We start from the raw sequence: 15,920 nt of genomic DNA on the forward strand, positions 1-15,920 counted from the left end.
AAATTTTAGTTTGGTTTGTTTTCAACTGGTTGTTTAGGTTTTTTAAGTCGGTCTAAAACTTCCTGAGGTATAGGAAGAACTTGACAAACACGTTGTGTAACTGCTGGAAGCCGACAAATCCATCTTGAACCCATTTGTCTCAATGCTGTATTGTTCATTTCATCTCAGTAAAAAACTTTACATTCCCCAAGTTTGAGGTGGTTGAGGTTGGTTATTGTTTACCCACTGTTGTGCATGGTTATATCCTCTGTTAAAGAATCTTTCACCTTGGTCCATATAGTGTCCTGCTTGGTTATAGTAGTCATTTGCTTTGTTATAATAGTTTCCTGCTTGTCTTCCTACATTGTCCATCCATCCTTGAACTTTTCCTCTTGTTTCAGGATTTGGAATAAGATTTGTTGCATCTCGTGCTACCTCCCAACCTTTCTGTACAGTTTGTATAATAGGTTGTGCTTTCTCTTTAGTATACCTAATGTACTCAAAATCTTCCTTCCAATCCAAATACACCTCTGGCTATTGTTCCCACTGCGGGCAAAAATCTGGATGCAACTCCTGCTAACGCGCCAAATAAACCCATTTCTTATGGGTTAAAAATGACGAATCCAAACAAGGACCCCTATGTTTCTAAAGCGACAAAGAAAGCACTCATGGTAAAAATCTTTAGTTCAACACCAAATGCTTGGTTTATGGATATCTTGGAAAACATTCCGAGAGTTAGAACAGATGGACCTCCATACTGGCTAATATTTGTTGGTCAAAACACAAGATACTGTGAAGCCATACCATTATGGTCCAAAAATATTTTAGATGTGAAAACTGCTTTGACAATATTCGTTGACAAATACCATCCAACAAAACTGACATCTGACTGTGAAAGTTCTTTCAAATCAGATGATATTAAAAACTATCTGCGTTCAAAAAATGTAAACCAATATTTCATTGTCGACCAAAACCATTCTGCTCTTGGTGTCATTGACGGTTGTATAAAAATGTTAAGAGACTTAAACCAACCACAAGGTGGTGAAGCAAATGAAATGTCATATGACGACAAATATAGACACTTCTCCATGGCAAAGATGAGACAAGTTTTAAATATTTACAATAGCCGTAAACAAAAAGGTTTGGGAAACCACTCCCCCGAAGAAATGAAAAACAACCCTGACTTAGAGAAAGACTATATATTTAATAGTTTAGTCAAAAGAGACAAACAAGAAAGAATACCGGGCTTCAAACTTAAGAAAGGTGACAAAGTAAAAATAGAAATACCTAAACGCGACCCATATGAAAATACTATTGACTATGACAACAATGGGAACCCGACAGGTACTCACCATTCGTGTTCGTAAAAATAGAAGAAAGTATACAAGAGAATATTATGAAGTTTTAGGCAAACATGGCAAAATGTACAACACTGCAAGCAGAAGATAAAACTACTATTGTAACCTCGTTTTCAAACTTGTCAAAGTTCAAGGTGGATATACTTTCAAAGACAGTTCCTAACAATATAAGACAACTCCTGACGAATATGCTAAAGAAGTTGAAAATGACGACTAAGCAATTCTATACCATGCGTAAACTGTCATGTAAGGTGGCATGTAGTCTTCACCCAAGCCTGTTGGATTTGTTGTGAAAGTATGTGAATGATTTCCTCCTGGTTCAGTTGGTCGAAAAGTCTTTTTTGCCGAATGGTTATAATCTGGAGATAAAACGTCATTGCCAGCATAATATTCTGAGTTGTATAATGGATGGTCTCGTAATGAGTGGCTATGGTCACCAGAAAAGTTTGTAGTTCCTGTATGAGTGTGCGGTGGAAGGTTTGCTTCTTTAATTTTCTTCGAACCACCTGTTTCCTTTGAAGAGTTTGCACAATACAAAAACCTGTCGACTATTTGTTCCCATGCACCAACACCAAACATTACTTGAGGACCTCTTGCTTCCATAGATGTATAAATAGAACCTACTGGGTTCATGAAATCAAACATATGAGATATTATAGGATTGTCTCTTTTGAACTTAAAATATAGTGCAACTATTTCAGGTTTCTTCTGGTTTGTGTCAGAATATTTTTTATAATATAATCTTATGTTTTCAGGGTAGGTAAAATCTTGACTATAATATTTATTTTTGTCATCTATATAATAGTATACTATTCTCGTTTTTTCTATTGCATTATATCTTTTATATCTATAATATTCTAAATATAATGTTTGCTTTTGTTCATCTGCGTGTAGTGCTCCGCCTTCAGCACCATAGTCATAATAATATGGTGCCGGAGCTGGGTCAGGCAATGTCATATCTGCCATTTCATAAACTCTTAAATATTTCTTTTGTTCGTCTCCATATAAGTTTAAGTAGCAGTTGTTGTCTAATGGAACTTTAACTTGTGTACCATCGTTCTTTATATAGCTTACATACATTTCATTGTTATTTTTCGGAATGAGTTTATACCGTATACCATTTTCTAAGGACTGTACCAACTGCCATCTAAAATATTTGTTTTCTTCATTGAAAGAAAAGTCACCAACAATAGTTTCAATATTTTTTGTTGTTCCAACTAAACTTTGGTATATTTCATTGACATATGTTTTATCTGCTTTCTTTTCAAGGCTAACGTTTAAGTCTGTTATTTCAGAAGATGTATGTGTATGTCCAACGTCACTTTTCCTGTTTAAGGTTTCTTGTAAGTTTGCAATATTTGCAATGGTATGTGTATGAGTCTTATTTGCTTTCTTCTCTAACTCATCGTTAACATAAGTTTTATCTGCTTTAAGGTCTAAACATCCTGAAACCCATCCTGTATTGGCTTTACCTTTTAAAATCTTCGATGTCCGTTCATGGTAGAGATGCGAGTTTCCGAATTTTTTTAGCCCTGGGATGTCATAACCGCTGCGGTTTTGTAAAATTTGGGATAAATTTTGACAATCCATTTTTTGTGGGATGTACGTTTATATCAATTTGCTCGGCGTTTGCCGAGCTATTGTACAATCCTACTCGAATTCATTACGCAGCCCTGGTCACTCAAAGGCCGGGGCATACAATTACAAAATAGTAGAGTGAGACTCTTCTAATTTCTTCCAATCACAAGGAAGATCTTAGAAGAGCCTCACTCTGCTCGAACACATTACGCAGCCCTGGTCACTCAAAGGCCGGGGCATACAATTACAAAATAGTAGAGTGAGACTCTTCTAATTTCTTCCAATCACAAGGAAGATCTTAGAAGAGCCTCACTCTGCTCGAACACATTACGCAGCCCTGGTCACTCAAAGGCCGGGGCATACAATTACAAAATAGTAGAGTGAGACTCTTCTAATTTCTTCCAATCACAAGGAAGATCTTAGAAGAGCCTCACTCTGCTCGAACACATTACGCAGCTCCTGCTCAACAATGAGCAGGTCTTACCACTTTGAGAGGCTTTCGCTCGAGTTCTGATGCAGATCCCAACGCGAGCGAGAGTCTCTCAAGCAAGCTTCTAATTTGTAGCTAGAGTTTCACTCTTATGAACTGGCAGCCAATTTGAGAGACTTTCGCTCGAGATCTAATGAAAAATCAGAACTCGGCCAAAAATTGCCCAAACAGGCTTGTAATTCGTAGCTATAGTATTGATCGTATGGATGTGTTGCCAATATGAGAGACTTTCGCTCGATGTCTGATATTGCATCAGACATCGAGCGAAAGTCACTCAAAACAGCTTAGACATGTCTATTTTGACGGCATTAAATGATTTCATAGGAAATGTCTCAGTTGTTAATTAAGTTCACGTGAGCTTTTATGAATGAAAATAAGTAAAAAAAAAGAATTTTCTCAAAAAAAATTGTGTACGCATTGAAATTTTTATCTATAAATTTAGATATGTCATCAATAATATAATATAATTTTAAATTCGTGGAGTACACTTGGGATAATTGAATATGGGCTACCCCATCCCAACCTCTCAAACTTCCTCTGAATTTGGACAAGGTATCCCAATCCCAAAGACCTATCTGAATAAAATGAAATAAGTATATTATATATATTATTTATTTGCTAATAATGAGCATAAATCGCTAAAATTATGAAGAAATTAAAAATTAAAAATTAAAATTAGAAAAAAATGTTGATTTAATGAGAGAATATTGTATAAAAATAGAATTATTAGCTAAAATACGTATTAATTTTATGATATTTCAATCACATTAACGAAAATCGCCCATTTTTAATTCAAATGGGCGGGAAAAAAAATAAAATTCCAAAAAAATTGAATTGGGGAAACGATAGGGGACGGGATATGAGAAACCCCATATGTTTGGGAATTTTTCGCATCACTAGTTCATGGTACCATTCAACCCTTTCTATAATTTCGTTATCTTTTTCATCCACATATTCCTTATCCGCCTTCTTCACTAACACACTAGCCACCCATCCCTTATCTGCTTTTGTCTCTAATGTTTCTTGTAAGTCTGTTATTTCAGATATAGAATGTGTATGAGTCTTTTTAGAATATTCGTTTTCAGCTCTTGTCACTTCACTTGACATTTTATTGTCAACATATGTTTTGTCTGCTAGTTCAGGATGAGTATGTTCTTTCGTTGCATAAGCTTTGTTAGCTCTTTCTTCTTCTTTTGCTATTGCATCGTCTACATATGTTTTGTCAGCTTTGTTGTCAACATCTGCTTTCAAAAGAAGTTCATTTATAGGTTTCTCGTTTAAAGTTCCTTTTGTTGGATTTATACAAACAGTATGGTTCTTAGTGTCTTGAAATAGAAACTCGTCTGTCATTGGGTTTAATGTCAGTTTTAAGTTTCCTTCTTTCAATGACTCAGATATCTTAGAATAGTTTGAAAAGTTTGTTGTGTTCTTATTTAGAGCTTGCATAATGAGTTGTCGGTTGTGTTGTATTTCTCTCATAGACGCTGTTTCATTTGACATTTTTATTCTAGATAAAATATGCTTTCAATAGAAAAAGAAAATTCAAGAGTTGCTACAACTAAACCATTAGATGAACTTTTTACGAATGTAGGTCAAAAGTTTGAGACAGAGACCGTAAAGCATGAAGGCTATCGTTTTGACTACCCGTTAAGATGGTTAAGAGACCCATCCGTCACAAAAGCTATTGGCTTTCGTAGAATGAAGTTCATTTCAGAAGCCATACATGGTTTCCCATTTACGGTCGGTTTTGAAGTTCGATACTATAACAAAGAAAAACGTACGTATGAGAAATTTGAACAGGGAAAACTTTTACAAGTTAGTTTGTTTGTAAACTTAGAAACAACTCTTCAAGCTTTTCAAGAAAAAATAAACGATATCTATCTCGAATATGCAAAACAGTACAACATTGACGAAGGAGAGTACCATCTCGATATTATTTATGACAGGAAAAATGCAACTGTTAAAATCAATAGAATAGAAGACCTTGGAGAAAACGTTTATATTTCTACAAAATATAACAACTTGGCATGGTATAGATTTTTGAGGATGTTAAATCAGCCTGCAGAATATCCAGTACACCCGGACTTTTATGAAGTCGAAAACCCTAATGGAACATATGAAAATGTTTTCGACTCAGATGCTATTATAGTTCATGCTTCATTTTCTGGCGCCCAAAACTCTTTCTTATGCTTGGCAAATGACTTTTACGAAAAACCTACAAAGCTATATGAACCACCAAGTGGAAGTATTTCAGACTTTCAAGTATGGTTTACAACAGATGGAAGAAAGAGAATAATTCCATTATACCATGCGTTTTACTTAGAACTTAGTTTCATATACAACTACTATCGAACGGTAAAAATATAATTTTTTAATACGGTTGAGGTGTTGGATTTGGTTGCCAACTAGACTGTGGTGCAGGTTCAGGCTGTTGTATAACAGGAGCTTGTTCTTCTGGTTCAGGGTCTTTAGGTATAATACCAACGAACTGACCTACTCTTTTACCAATATTTTTGACTCCGTTCCAAATTCCTCTTCCGACAGATTTTATTCCATTCCATATACCTCTTCCAACTCTTCTGAAGAAGTTTCCAATACTACTGAAGAAACCCATTTACTATATGTAAAAATCTAATGTCCGCCTAGTCTCTTACGTTTCCTTCTGAGTTCCATAGCATTTTTTAACTGGAGCTCATACATTCTGTTTCTCCTCTGGTAGAAAACATATTCTGGGTCAACTCCTGTGTTCGCGTCATCTGCATAAAGTTGTTTATATCCCACTTCAGGGTTTGTATAAAACTCTTTCCATCTCATATTTGCATACCATGGTGGCAAACCTAACGCAGCGTCATTTGACATGGCAGTTTGCATTTGTACATCTGTTGGCACTTGACCATAGTTTGCCATTGCAGTTTGTATTCTAACTTCATTTGGAATATTCTCTGGGTTTGGTTGTCCAGGTTGCTGTGCATTCGCTAAGTTCTGTGCGTCCATTTAATATTAGATAAAAATATCTCTTACGAGTACATATGCTGAACATTTGCAGACATTGGTTCATCTTCATATTCTCTGTACCTTTCTGCCACGTCAAATAAATAAATGACACAATGGAAAAAACCTAAAACAAGTAGTCCTATTTCAAACCACATTTACTTACTAGTAAAATTTCTTTGTTATGACACTTTCTCCGGTTTATAGGACCTCTCTCATATTCTATCTTGTCATATCTAAACTCATAGGCATGTATGTCCTCTAACCATCTCATAACGGTTTCCAAACCACTTTTATCGGATGTAAAGTAAAAGCATGGATGGTTATGTATAACGTCTAAAGTTTCTAAAGAGTCTCTCAAAGTCCAGTCTACTTGGTATTGAAAATCCCATGTGTTATAGAACGGCGGGTCCACTATAAAGAAAACATTTTCCTTGTCTTTATATTTTTCATACAACTCTGTCCAACGACATCTCACAAACTCTATACCCTCAATATATTTTTCTATGTCCTCTTTGAAAACATTTGTATAGTTAAGATATAAAACTTTTGACATAAGTGTTTCAATGTCATGAACTCTTATAGCACCACTATATAATAGTCTAGCAGATATACTATCCCAGTCTATATATTCTGCTTTTTTCAAAGCCTCTCTCACAATATTTTTCTTATCTAATGGTATACGTTCCATCTTACCTATAGGTATCTTTTCTTTTAACGCTTTCAATATATTGTTTGTGTCTGGAATATGTTTGAGACGGTCCATATAGTTGTCGAAGTCATTGCATATAATCTTTGAGTCTGGGAATATTGTATGGCACAAATGAGATATATAGAAACTTCCACCGAACAAATCTACAAATGTTAGACCATTCGGTAGTTTCTTAAGTTCTCTCAATAGAATATCTTTACATCTACTCTTATTTCCAAAGAAGGGTAACGGTGGTTTTGTAAAATTCATTTTATATATAATAAAAATGTTTTTTTCCTGAAAAGTGACAGAAAAGGCTTCTCAAAGTATACTTCCTTGGAACGCCCGTAACTTTTCCTGTAGCGACGATAGACCCTTACTTGTCCGGACAAAGTTATACTAAACATCTTCAGGGCTAGAAGGGGCGCAGCCCCTGGAAGCCCCACTACCTTTTTTTTTTTTTTTTGTTTATATATTCAAAGCATTATCCTTCGTTTTGAAATGTTGGCCAAAAATTTTCGTGTTATTTTTTGTGTTTCAGCATAAATTATGTATTGACTTATGAAAGATAAGCATTTTATTCATTATCATAAAGATATACCAAAACAAATTGATAAAATTTAAAAAAATGTGTATTTTAGTGGGTATTATTCTGGCCAATGCCCATTTTTAAACGATTTAATATTGACCATATCAATAGCCGACTCAATGTAAAAATTTAGATATTATTTTTTTCATTATTCAAACTTTGATAAATTTTAGTATAATGAATGATTTTGTTTCGTGTATGATACAGAAATGAAAAGCTTGATTAATATCATTTTGCATTTTTTCAAGAATGTTAGAGTACATCTACATTAAAAAATCGGATTCGAATTGCGATACTGCATCAAATTGTTGCACATCTGATAAGGATCTCAAAAGAGTAAAGTTAATTTTTTGTGTTTTTTTAAGTTTTGGGCCTTAGTAAAAACACCATCTTGAGCAATATTTTTGGGACGACGATAGGCCTTATTTGGCCTTACAGTGGACCCTTAATAAAGATAAAAAGGGTTAAAAATTAGTGAATTTAAGAAATTTCTTTTATTTTTTGCTTTTTTACTATCCCTTAAAATATTCTATTCATGTTAAGCCTTATTGCTACAGTGCTTAGCTCATGTATTCAATAAAAAAGTTAGATAGAAGTAAATTTTAGTATGTGTTTATTTAAGATCTGAATAAATATATTTGTATTACATTTATTTGTTCTTAGCATAGAGAGATTGGTTGTAAATGTTCAAGACTTTAGCTTTCCATTTTTCTTCAAGGAAATAACCACTTTCTGTAAAGTAGTTAGCGAATTCTATCTCTTCGTGGTAGACTTCATTTGTTAATCTCTGGAAATATGTGGTTTTCGGACTTAAATAAATTGTTATAACATATTTTCCTGTGTACCATGGAGTATGGATGCAAACAATAAGATTATTATTTGATGATGACTCGCGAGCGAATGTACCGTAGTAATGTTTCCACCAGACCATTGAAATTCCGTATTGAATTACGTAAGTGAGAGTTCCTGTAATGGACAAAATCAAGTTGGTCTTATATTTCTCGGAAAACGGAATTTGTTGCATGTACATATACATGAGTGCTATAGCGTGGAAGATTTTGCTGAAACCAATAAGTAATGTCAAAAAGCGCAATTGATAATATTTCTGTTGGGCAAATGTTTCTGCAAGAACTTGGTTCATTTGGCGGCGAAGTCTGCCTGCAGAGCTCAGATTGAAGCGATTTGGTGCCATCTGTCTGCAATAAACGTCACTTTTTTGTCAAAATGTTCATTTTGTCGAAGTGAATTGAATGCTTAGGAGATTTCGCAATGTTTTGAGAATTTTGACTCTCTAAGCGTATTGTAGTACAGATCATTGTTTGAAATAAACATGAAGTTACAATATTTCAAATTTCCTTTTCCCCTCTTATTTGATGTATAGCTCATTCGATTGAACTCAATAGCACTTACACAAACGAGAGTAGTTAAAGAGGAAAACAAATGCTTTATTGAAAATACTTAATAATATTTGTAATTTAAGAATTTCATATGAGTAGACAGCCATTCATATAGCAATGGATCAACCATGGCAGTTTTACATTCATGCATGTATCTACTGCATTAGGTTTGCTCTCAATTTAGGGAACAGTTTTCACCACCAAATTAGAAATTGCTTATAGCAACATGTATCTATTTGGACTAATATATATAGTTAATGCACTTATAATGAATGGGATCAAAACAATATCCTTGAAAAAAGGGAATTTATTTTTTTCAATATGAAATTGAGTGAAGTCGAGGACTACATTGATACCACAATATAATATAAACATAGTTTTTATAATACAAACAAATAAAATTCGAATAATTTAAAACAATAAATCATCAATAGCATTTGAGAATTGCATTGGTCTTCTATATTCTTTAAGCTTCCTATGCTGGAAGAACTCACGACATTCAGGACAATTTGCCTGTATATTTTGATGTGAACAATAATCCATCCATGAATTTAAGCAAGATTCATGGAAGCAATGTCCACAAGATGTAATCTCGCATTCATCTTCGTCTATTTCTCTAAGACAAATCGTACATGTAAATGAATTTCTTTCAATAATTTTATCTCTGACTTCTTTCCAATTTATATCTCTTGCCCGCATTTCAACAGACTTCATAATGCTTCTAGCCCATTCGAGTTCATGATCAATGGAATTTATGATTGCATCAACACAATCATTCTGATGTTCCATTGCACTTGTTAATCTACTACTTGCTCTTTCTGCCTGACGAACCACCCACTTCTTCATCATAATAGAACCAGTTGGAGCGAATTCTGGAATCCTTTTTCTGATTAAATATCTTCTAATTACTTTTTGTATCTTGATTGCTGAACTTTGAAGTAATTTTTCATTAATATGCAGATCAATTACTTTGTATACAGCATGACATACTGGACATTTTGGTATCTTTTCTTTTGTTAGCCTGCAAAAACAAGAAAGACATGAATGATGTACAAAATGTCCGCATGATAGGATCACAAGATTATCACTACCAAGTTTTGATTTACAAATAGGACAAATATCGTTTAAATAATTTCCTGTTTCTGCTTTCCTTTTTAATGTTGACAAATGATCGATGTATTTTGGCTGATCTTTTGGTGTTAAAAGATATGGATTATCCCTTTTTCTGCGAGCACTGACAGGTGGATTTTCACTAGGAGGTTTCACTTTCATTTCAAAGTTAATATTTGGATTTCTAGATTGAGCTTGAGGTTTTGATTTCTTAATTGGCTTAGATGAATTTACAGATACAAAATTATAATTATTAAACATCGGACGAACCGTAGGTTTAGTAAAAACCTTAGCTCGCCGCGATGATTTCATTATTATAAATTTTTTAACGTATACAATTTCCATTCAAAATTTTGGGCATTGATTACTTGTTACAACTACCAGATAATAACTTACTATACTAAAGTTTCTATTCATTCAGCTCTTTTGAACATATTTTGACAAGATTTACTGCAAATCAGCATGAAATATGGATTAATTACAAGAAAGATTTACACAGAATAGGTCTGTCTTGCTCATAAATTCTAATGATAGAGTTAATGAATCATTCTTATATTGATCTTATATTCGGCAACATTAAAAGTGACAAGCCAAAAAACTTCCTTGAATGGAGAAAATTTTTGACAAAATCCTCAATTTTTTATATGAAAACTGTTTTTGAGTGCGACAAAGTAGTATTTGATGTTGATTGGAGTCCTGATGGAAGGTATTTAGCTATTGTTGGCGCCTCACGCGAATTAGTCCTCTTAAAAATTGATGATGAAGATCCTTTTAATGTTACAGAGGTTTTTAGAGAACAAAGACCAAACATTATTAGGAGAGTTCATTGGTCACCTGATGGTAAGAGACTTGTAACTGCTGGATTTGATGGAGTAGCTGTTCTTTACGAATTTGATGAAGATAAACAACCAGTTTTAGAAATGATTGGCAATTTATACGAAAATGATAAAGAACTTAAATCAGCAAGATGGTCACATAGCGGAAAATACATTGTTACATGTAATAGAGATAAATCTATTTTCGTTTGGGATGTTGAAGAACTAGAATATATCGTGATACATACAGAACATAAGGGTGATGTTAAAGACGTTATGTTTTCACCAGACGATTCCAAATTAGTATCAGTTTCCTTTGATGGAACTGTTAAAGTTTGGTCTTCTATGGAGGAATACGGTAGTCTTCAAACATTCACTCATCATACATATACAGTTTGGGAACTCGCATTTGATAACGAAAATGATGAATTTGTAACTATTGGAGAAGACGGAAAAGCAGTTCATTATATCGAAGAAGACGGAAAGTATATTGATGCTGGAGAAATCCAGTTAAACAGGCCACTTGACTGTCTTTACGCTGTTACTTACAGAAACGGCGAATGGCTTATATCTGGTGTTGACCATAAGATATATATCATGAATGATACATTTGAAGAAAAAATTGGAGAGTTTGACACTGGCCAACTTGGAGATATTAACTGTATCAAGCCAAATCCCGAAAAACAGAATATCATTGCTGTTGCAAGTGATGATGGAACTGTTTTACTTATTGATCATGAACTCAGTTCAATATACTAATACCATTTTCTATATTATATTTTTTATATTGATAAACCAATAGAGTATTTCTTTTTAATATAGATAGAATGTTTTAAAAAGACATCCCTCAATAATGCTATTTCTTTTAAAGTTTAAATTTTTAATTTCTTCTTGATTTAGCATTTGAGATCCTGAACATGCATCGTTATAGCATACAATACGTATGTATTATCTATATGCTGTCAGCTCATTGGGTTTATCATATTATTTTTTTCAATATTTTCGTTATATTTCTATATCAAAATATTTGAACTAAAAACAATCCTATGATCTAAAAATCTGAAGTTAACAAAGTAATAAAAAAGATTTTAGAATCTTTACAATTTCGAGTATATTTTTCATAATGATAGAAAGGTCTTATGGGAGTTTATATCTCTTGAAGAGCTCCTCTGATATTTTAATGAGTGTAACGTCAAGGCGATCATTAATAATGGTTAAATCGAACATATCCTTAAGTTCTTCGTATCTTTCAAGTTCTCTTTTAGTGGTTTGGAGACGCTTTTGAATTTGTTCTTCTGTTTCAGTTGCTCTTCCACGAAGACGAGCTTCAAGTGCTTCGAATGAAGTTGGCTTGAGAAGAATGATATATGGAGTCATGTTGGACTTATATACAGCAATAGCACCATCAATGTTAATATCAAGGATGCAAATCTTGCCAGATTCTTCAACATGATGAATGGCGGCAAAAGATGTACCATAATAATTGCCGTGAACTTCAGCATGTTCGAGGAATTCTCCATTCTTGATCATTTCTTCGAATTTTTTGCGGGTAACGAAATTATATTGAACGCCATCTGTTTCTCCTTCTCTTGGCTTACGTGTTGTATGGCTAACGGAGAAATCAAATCTACCAGGGTAAAGTTCTCTAAGCTTTCCAATGATTGTTCCCTTGCCGATACCAGATGGGCCTACAAATACAATGGGACGCGACATTTTTTTCCCAAGAAAACTTCGTTTTTGTAAACTTCACAAATTTACATCGGGAGAAAAAAATTTCAATAGATACCAAGCCATTTTAAATTTTTAATGAATTCACTTAATATCATCTGAACATATGATAAAATGAAATCGAAATATTTTGAGAGATTTACATGGTTGTGGTCTTTTCATTTCAATTTTGTTTTTGTTTTTTCTTCTTCATTTATGCACGCATGTAAACAAGGGCCGTTGGGTGCAAAAAGTGACACTCATATATTTATCTCCATTGAGCATTTACAATAAAATTTTCTTTTGGATCTGCTATGCTTACATGCTTTTTCCTCATATCAGAATTAGTTCTGGTATTCAAGCAGAAATATGCATACGCATTAAAGTTAAATATGATTTGATATTTGAAAAAAAGTAAATTTGCTGCTAAAGTTGGGAAATGTAGAGCTTGATTAGTCAAGAATTTGATCAATTATTGTGAACGTACCATAACTGATATAAAGGCTTGCCTTGGATGGAGATATTGAAAATTAAAAAATTGAATGCTTTAAAAAAATTACCAAAATATCATGCCAAGCACGAAAATATGTAAGTAATTTCAAAATATCCAAAGGAAAGAAAACGTCTTTTTTATCCTCTTATTCGTCACTTTTTTGTCACCTTTTTGAATGACGGAAACTCCACTCCCTGTGAAACGTCCGAGCTCAGGGAAGACAGTTTCTTACTTCCTACAACATGATTATGGACATGAAATTACTAAGAAATATCAAAACCAAAAGCAAAATTTCCAAGAAATTCGTCATCTATACGAATTAATTTTGAAATCTTCTGATAAAAAAATCACTCCTGAGCATAAACAGAAATTACTAGATACTATTGATATACTACAAACAATTAAATCTCAATTAATTGAAGGTTTTTCCCATTACGAAAAAAATTCTCATAAAGAATCTCTTCCACCTGCCCATCCTCATCGCCAACAACCAAGAATGGAGATATTACGCTCAGTTTCGCAGAAAATTACATATAATCCTCAAACACATCAGAAACCACAAAAGAAACTCAAACGAGCATCAATTACAACAGAGACTACTTCTCGCCAAATTAATTCCATGACTATTTGGAACCAAGTTAATAGGTTTTATTCGACAGTTCCAACAGTTTCGAACCTTGCAAATTTTTTATATCCAATTGACATTACACCTAAGCGCGGACAAATAGGCCAACACTATTCTATTGCATATAATGATAAACTTAAGCAGAAATATAAGAACGATTCCGTTCAAATTCGAATTCCAGGATCAATCACCCCAGCAAATGCAAATTCTGGAGCATCACCCGAAGTAGTTTTTCATAGATTACTTTGTTCATTCGTACAACTTACGAAAGAGCGCCCTGTTGAAAGAAATGGAAAAAATTTCGAAGCCCCTCCAATTGATCACAACGCGGAAGCTCTATTTCCGAATGCATACGGTACATCAATATATACCAGCATTCCTTTTGAACAGAAACTGCTACTAGAAGTACAATCTTTAGATTTACATCCAGGAAAGAACGAAATCATTTCAGTTGATAATGACATAGCGAGAGAAATAGATCTTGCTAACGAAGAATACATAAACAGTCTCAAAAAGACAAATCAAATGAGAGCTTCCATTTTAGAGAGACTTAAAGCTGCAGAACCATCTTTAGTTGCAAAGGCAATGAAACTCAGAAAGGCTGTTTCTCAACCGGACCGTCCTGAAACTCCAAAGAAAATTCCTCGACCAAAATCTCGAGGAAAAAGCTTTGATGAATAAAATATTATTTGTTTTGATTATTTTAATTAAGACCCATCAATCTTTTTATCTTTTTTATTCAATAATGAATTAATTTTCAATCTTCAATACATTCTTCTTTTAAAACATTCAAATATTTAGAAAGTACAGCCTTTGCCAATATATGGACAGTAAAGGGTCGCACCACGAGTTAACTCTCCAGAGAGTTTGTGCTCTACTAATGGATGATAATTAAATATTTCTTCCATTATGAATGTAATGAAAGTGTAAGTTTTAACGCCAGATTAGTTATTATTAAAGAATTAAGGAATTGAGAATTATTTTTGAGAAACTTTTGGATTTAAACATTTTTTTTGATTTTGCAATACAAAAATTATATGCTCTTAAGGGTGCACCCGTATGTACGTTTATTTGAGAGGAGGAGGATTACCCTCTCAATTTTGAGGGATTCGTTAGTTTATTTTCTCGATGAATATGCAATAAAATTTGATTTTTACCTTATCAATATACTTCATATAATATACACATTTTCATGTAAAAACTTTTTTCCAAAATCCTCAGGAATTAAGGGATTTTTGAATTTTAAGAATTTTTTTCGAATTTTTTCGAAAAAAAATATTTTCAGAACAGCCTTAACGGCTAAGATTTAGGAACAATGTTAAGTATCAAAAAGAAAGGAGGTCTGATATAGACAACATATATCGTTGAAGGTTGAAAAATCTCTAATATTTGAGCCCAAAATTTCAAATTTTAATTTTTTGAAAAAAGAGGCCACCCGTATGTACGTTTATTTGAGAGGAGGAGGATTATATTTTTGAAAGGGTGAAACATTATGAATATGTTAATTATATAATAATATGTATTATTATAAAAAAGAAAAAATAAAGCACGTTAAAATTTTTCTTTCTTGATTTTTTACAAAATCTACTTAGAATTATGCAAAATATGACTAAATAATTATAAATTTCAAGTTAAATTTTAATTTTGATAAATAATTTAAATTTCAAAATATCAAGTTCAGTTCGACTATGTATGTAGTAATTCCTCAATAAAGTGCCAAAACCCTATTAAAATATATGAACATTTTCAACATTTTAATGTTTTTATTTAAAAATTTGTTGGAATATGAGCTTCAAACAATTATTATGTAAATAAAAATAATTAAATATATGTATTTATTCGTATTACAACCGTAGTAAGTCGATTCTTCCTTTCTTCTACTGAGTTTTGAATTTGATTTCGAATTGTAAAGAGATTCAAAGGGAAAATACTAGCGGATAAAAACTACCTCCATGAAAGGGTCATAATGGACTCAAGTTGTATTTTTTGATATTTTTTGCTTTTCGAGCCTAAATAGGTAGCCAAGATAATGCCTAAAAATAAGGTTCTAAATTCTGAAGTTTACATGATCCTCTCGTGTGCACCCTTAAAATCTCG

The 15,920-nt window shown here is 33.1% G+C and overlaps 11 protein-coding genes across 11 annotated transcripts, besides 2 other annotated features; 3 read left to right on the plus strand and 8 right to left on the minus strand.

Moving 5' to 3' along the window:
* Positions 1-7,557: part of a mobile genetic element that runs on past the window's edge.
* TVAGG3_0569460 (uncharacterized protein) lies at positions 6-158 on the minus strand (the record flags this gene model as incomplete). Its single annotated transcript, XM_051238734.1, has 1 exon — positions 6-158. The coding sequence occupies one exon, from the start codon at positions 156-158 to the stop codon at positions 6-8; it is 153 nt and encodes a 50-aa protein (XP_051096558.1).
* Positions 1,551-2,927, minus strand: TVAGG3_0569470 (phage tail repeat-like family; the record flags this gene model as incomplete). Its single annotated transcript, XM_051238735.1, has 1 exon — positions 1,551-2,927. One exon carries the CDS (start codon positions 2,925-2,927, stop codon positions 1,551-1,553), a length of 1,377 nt encoding a protein of 458 aa, XP_051096559.1.
* TVAGG3_0569480 (phage tail repeat-like family) lies at positions 4,198-4,905 on the minus strand (the record flags this gene model as incomplete). Its single annotated transcript, XM_051238736.1, has 1 exon — positions 4,198-4,905. One exon carries the CDS (start codon positions 4,903-4,905, stop codon positions 4,198-4,200), a length of 708 nt encoding a protein of 235 aa, XP_051096560.1.
* TVAGG3_0569490 (uncharacterized protein) lies at positions 4,924-5,563 on the plus strand (the record flags this gene model as incomplete). Its single annotated transcript, XM_001307258.2, has 1 exon — positions 4,924-5,563. A coding segment is annotated over one exon (640 nt), but the record flags the coding sequence as incomplete, so codon positions are not given.
* TVAGG3_0569500 (serine threonine-protein phosphatase family) lies at positions 5,777-6,019 on the minus strand (the record flags this gene model as incomplete). The annotated part of the gene is made up of 1 exon (XM_051238737.1): positions 5,777-6,019. One exon carries the CDS (start codon positions 6,017-6,019, stop codon positions 5,777-5,779), a length of 243 nt encoding a protein of 80 aa, XP_051096561.1.
* On the minus strand, positions 6,037-6,399 carry TVAGG3_0569510 (uncharacterized protein; the record flags this gene model as incomplete). The annotated part of the gene is made up of 1 exon (XM_051238738.1): positions 6,037-6,399. One exon carries the CDS (start codon positions 6,397-6,399, stop codon positions 6,037-6,039), a length of 363 nt encoding a protein of 120 aa, XP_051096562.1.
* A 681-nt stretch (positions 7,558-8,238) lies between the features above and the next one.
* On the minus strand, positions 8,239-8,884 carry TVAGG3_0569520 (Microsomal signal peptidase 25 kDa subunit (SPC25) family; the record flags this gene model as incomplete). The annotated part of the gene is made up of 1 exon (XM_001307259.1): positions 8,326-8,868. The coding sequence occupies one exon, from the start codon at positions 8,866-8,868 to the stop codon at positions 8,326-8,328; it is 543 nt and encodes a 180-aa protein (XP_001307260.1).
* Positions 8,885-9,484: 600 nt separating this feature from the next.
* TVAGG3_0569530 (ubiquitin-protein transferase protein) lies at positions 9,485-10,528 on the minus strand (the record flags this gene model as incomplete). Its single annotated transcript, XM_001307260.1, has 1 exon — positions 9,485-10,528. One exon carries the CDS (start codon positions 10,526-10,528, stop codon positions 9,485-9,487), a length of 1,044 nt encoding a protein of 347 aa, XP_001307261.1.
* A 224-nt stretch (positions 10,529-10,752) lies between these two features.
* On the plus strand, positions 10,753-11,880 carry TVAGG3_0569540 (iron-sulfur cluster assembly; the record flags this gene model as incomplete). The annotated part of the gene is made up of 1 exon (XM_001307261.2): positions 10,828-11,757. The coding sequence occupies one exon, from the start codon at positions 10,828-10,830 to the stop codon at positions 11,755-11,757; it is 930 nt and encodes a 309-aa protein (XP_001307262.1).
* A 55-nt stretch (positions 11,881-11,935) lies between these two features.
* Positions 11,936-12,719, minus strand: TVAGG3_0569550 (guanylate kinase protein; the record flags this gene model as incomplete). Its single annotated transcript, XM_001307262.1, has 1 exon — positions 12,136-12,711. One exon carries the CDS (start codon positions 12,709-12,711, stop codon positions 12,136-12,138), a length of 576 nt encoding a protein of 191 aa, XP_001307263.1.
* Positions 12,720-13,373: 654 nt separating this feature from the next.
* TVAGG3_0569560 (uncharacterized protein) lies at positions 13,374-14,506 on the plus strand (the record flags this gene model as incomplete). Its single annotated transcript, XM_001307263.1, has 1 exon — positions 13,374-14,504. One exon carries the CDS (start codon positions 13,374-13,376, stop codon positions 14,502-14,504), a length of 1,131 nt encoding a protein of 376 aa, XP_001307264.1.
* A 364-nt stretch (positions 14,507-14,870) lies between these two features.
* Positions 14,871-15,909: a mobile genetic element.
* Positions 15,910-15,920: the final 11 nt, after the last annotated feature.

Source organism: Trichomonas vaginalis, chromosome II, assembly GCF_026262505.1.
Source record: "Trichomonas vaginalis G3 chromosome II, whole genome shotgun sequence".
Taxonomy (NCBI): domain Eukaryota; phylum Parabasalia; order Trichomonadida; family Trichomonadidae; genus Trichomonas; species Trichomonas vaginalis.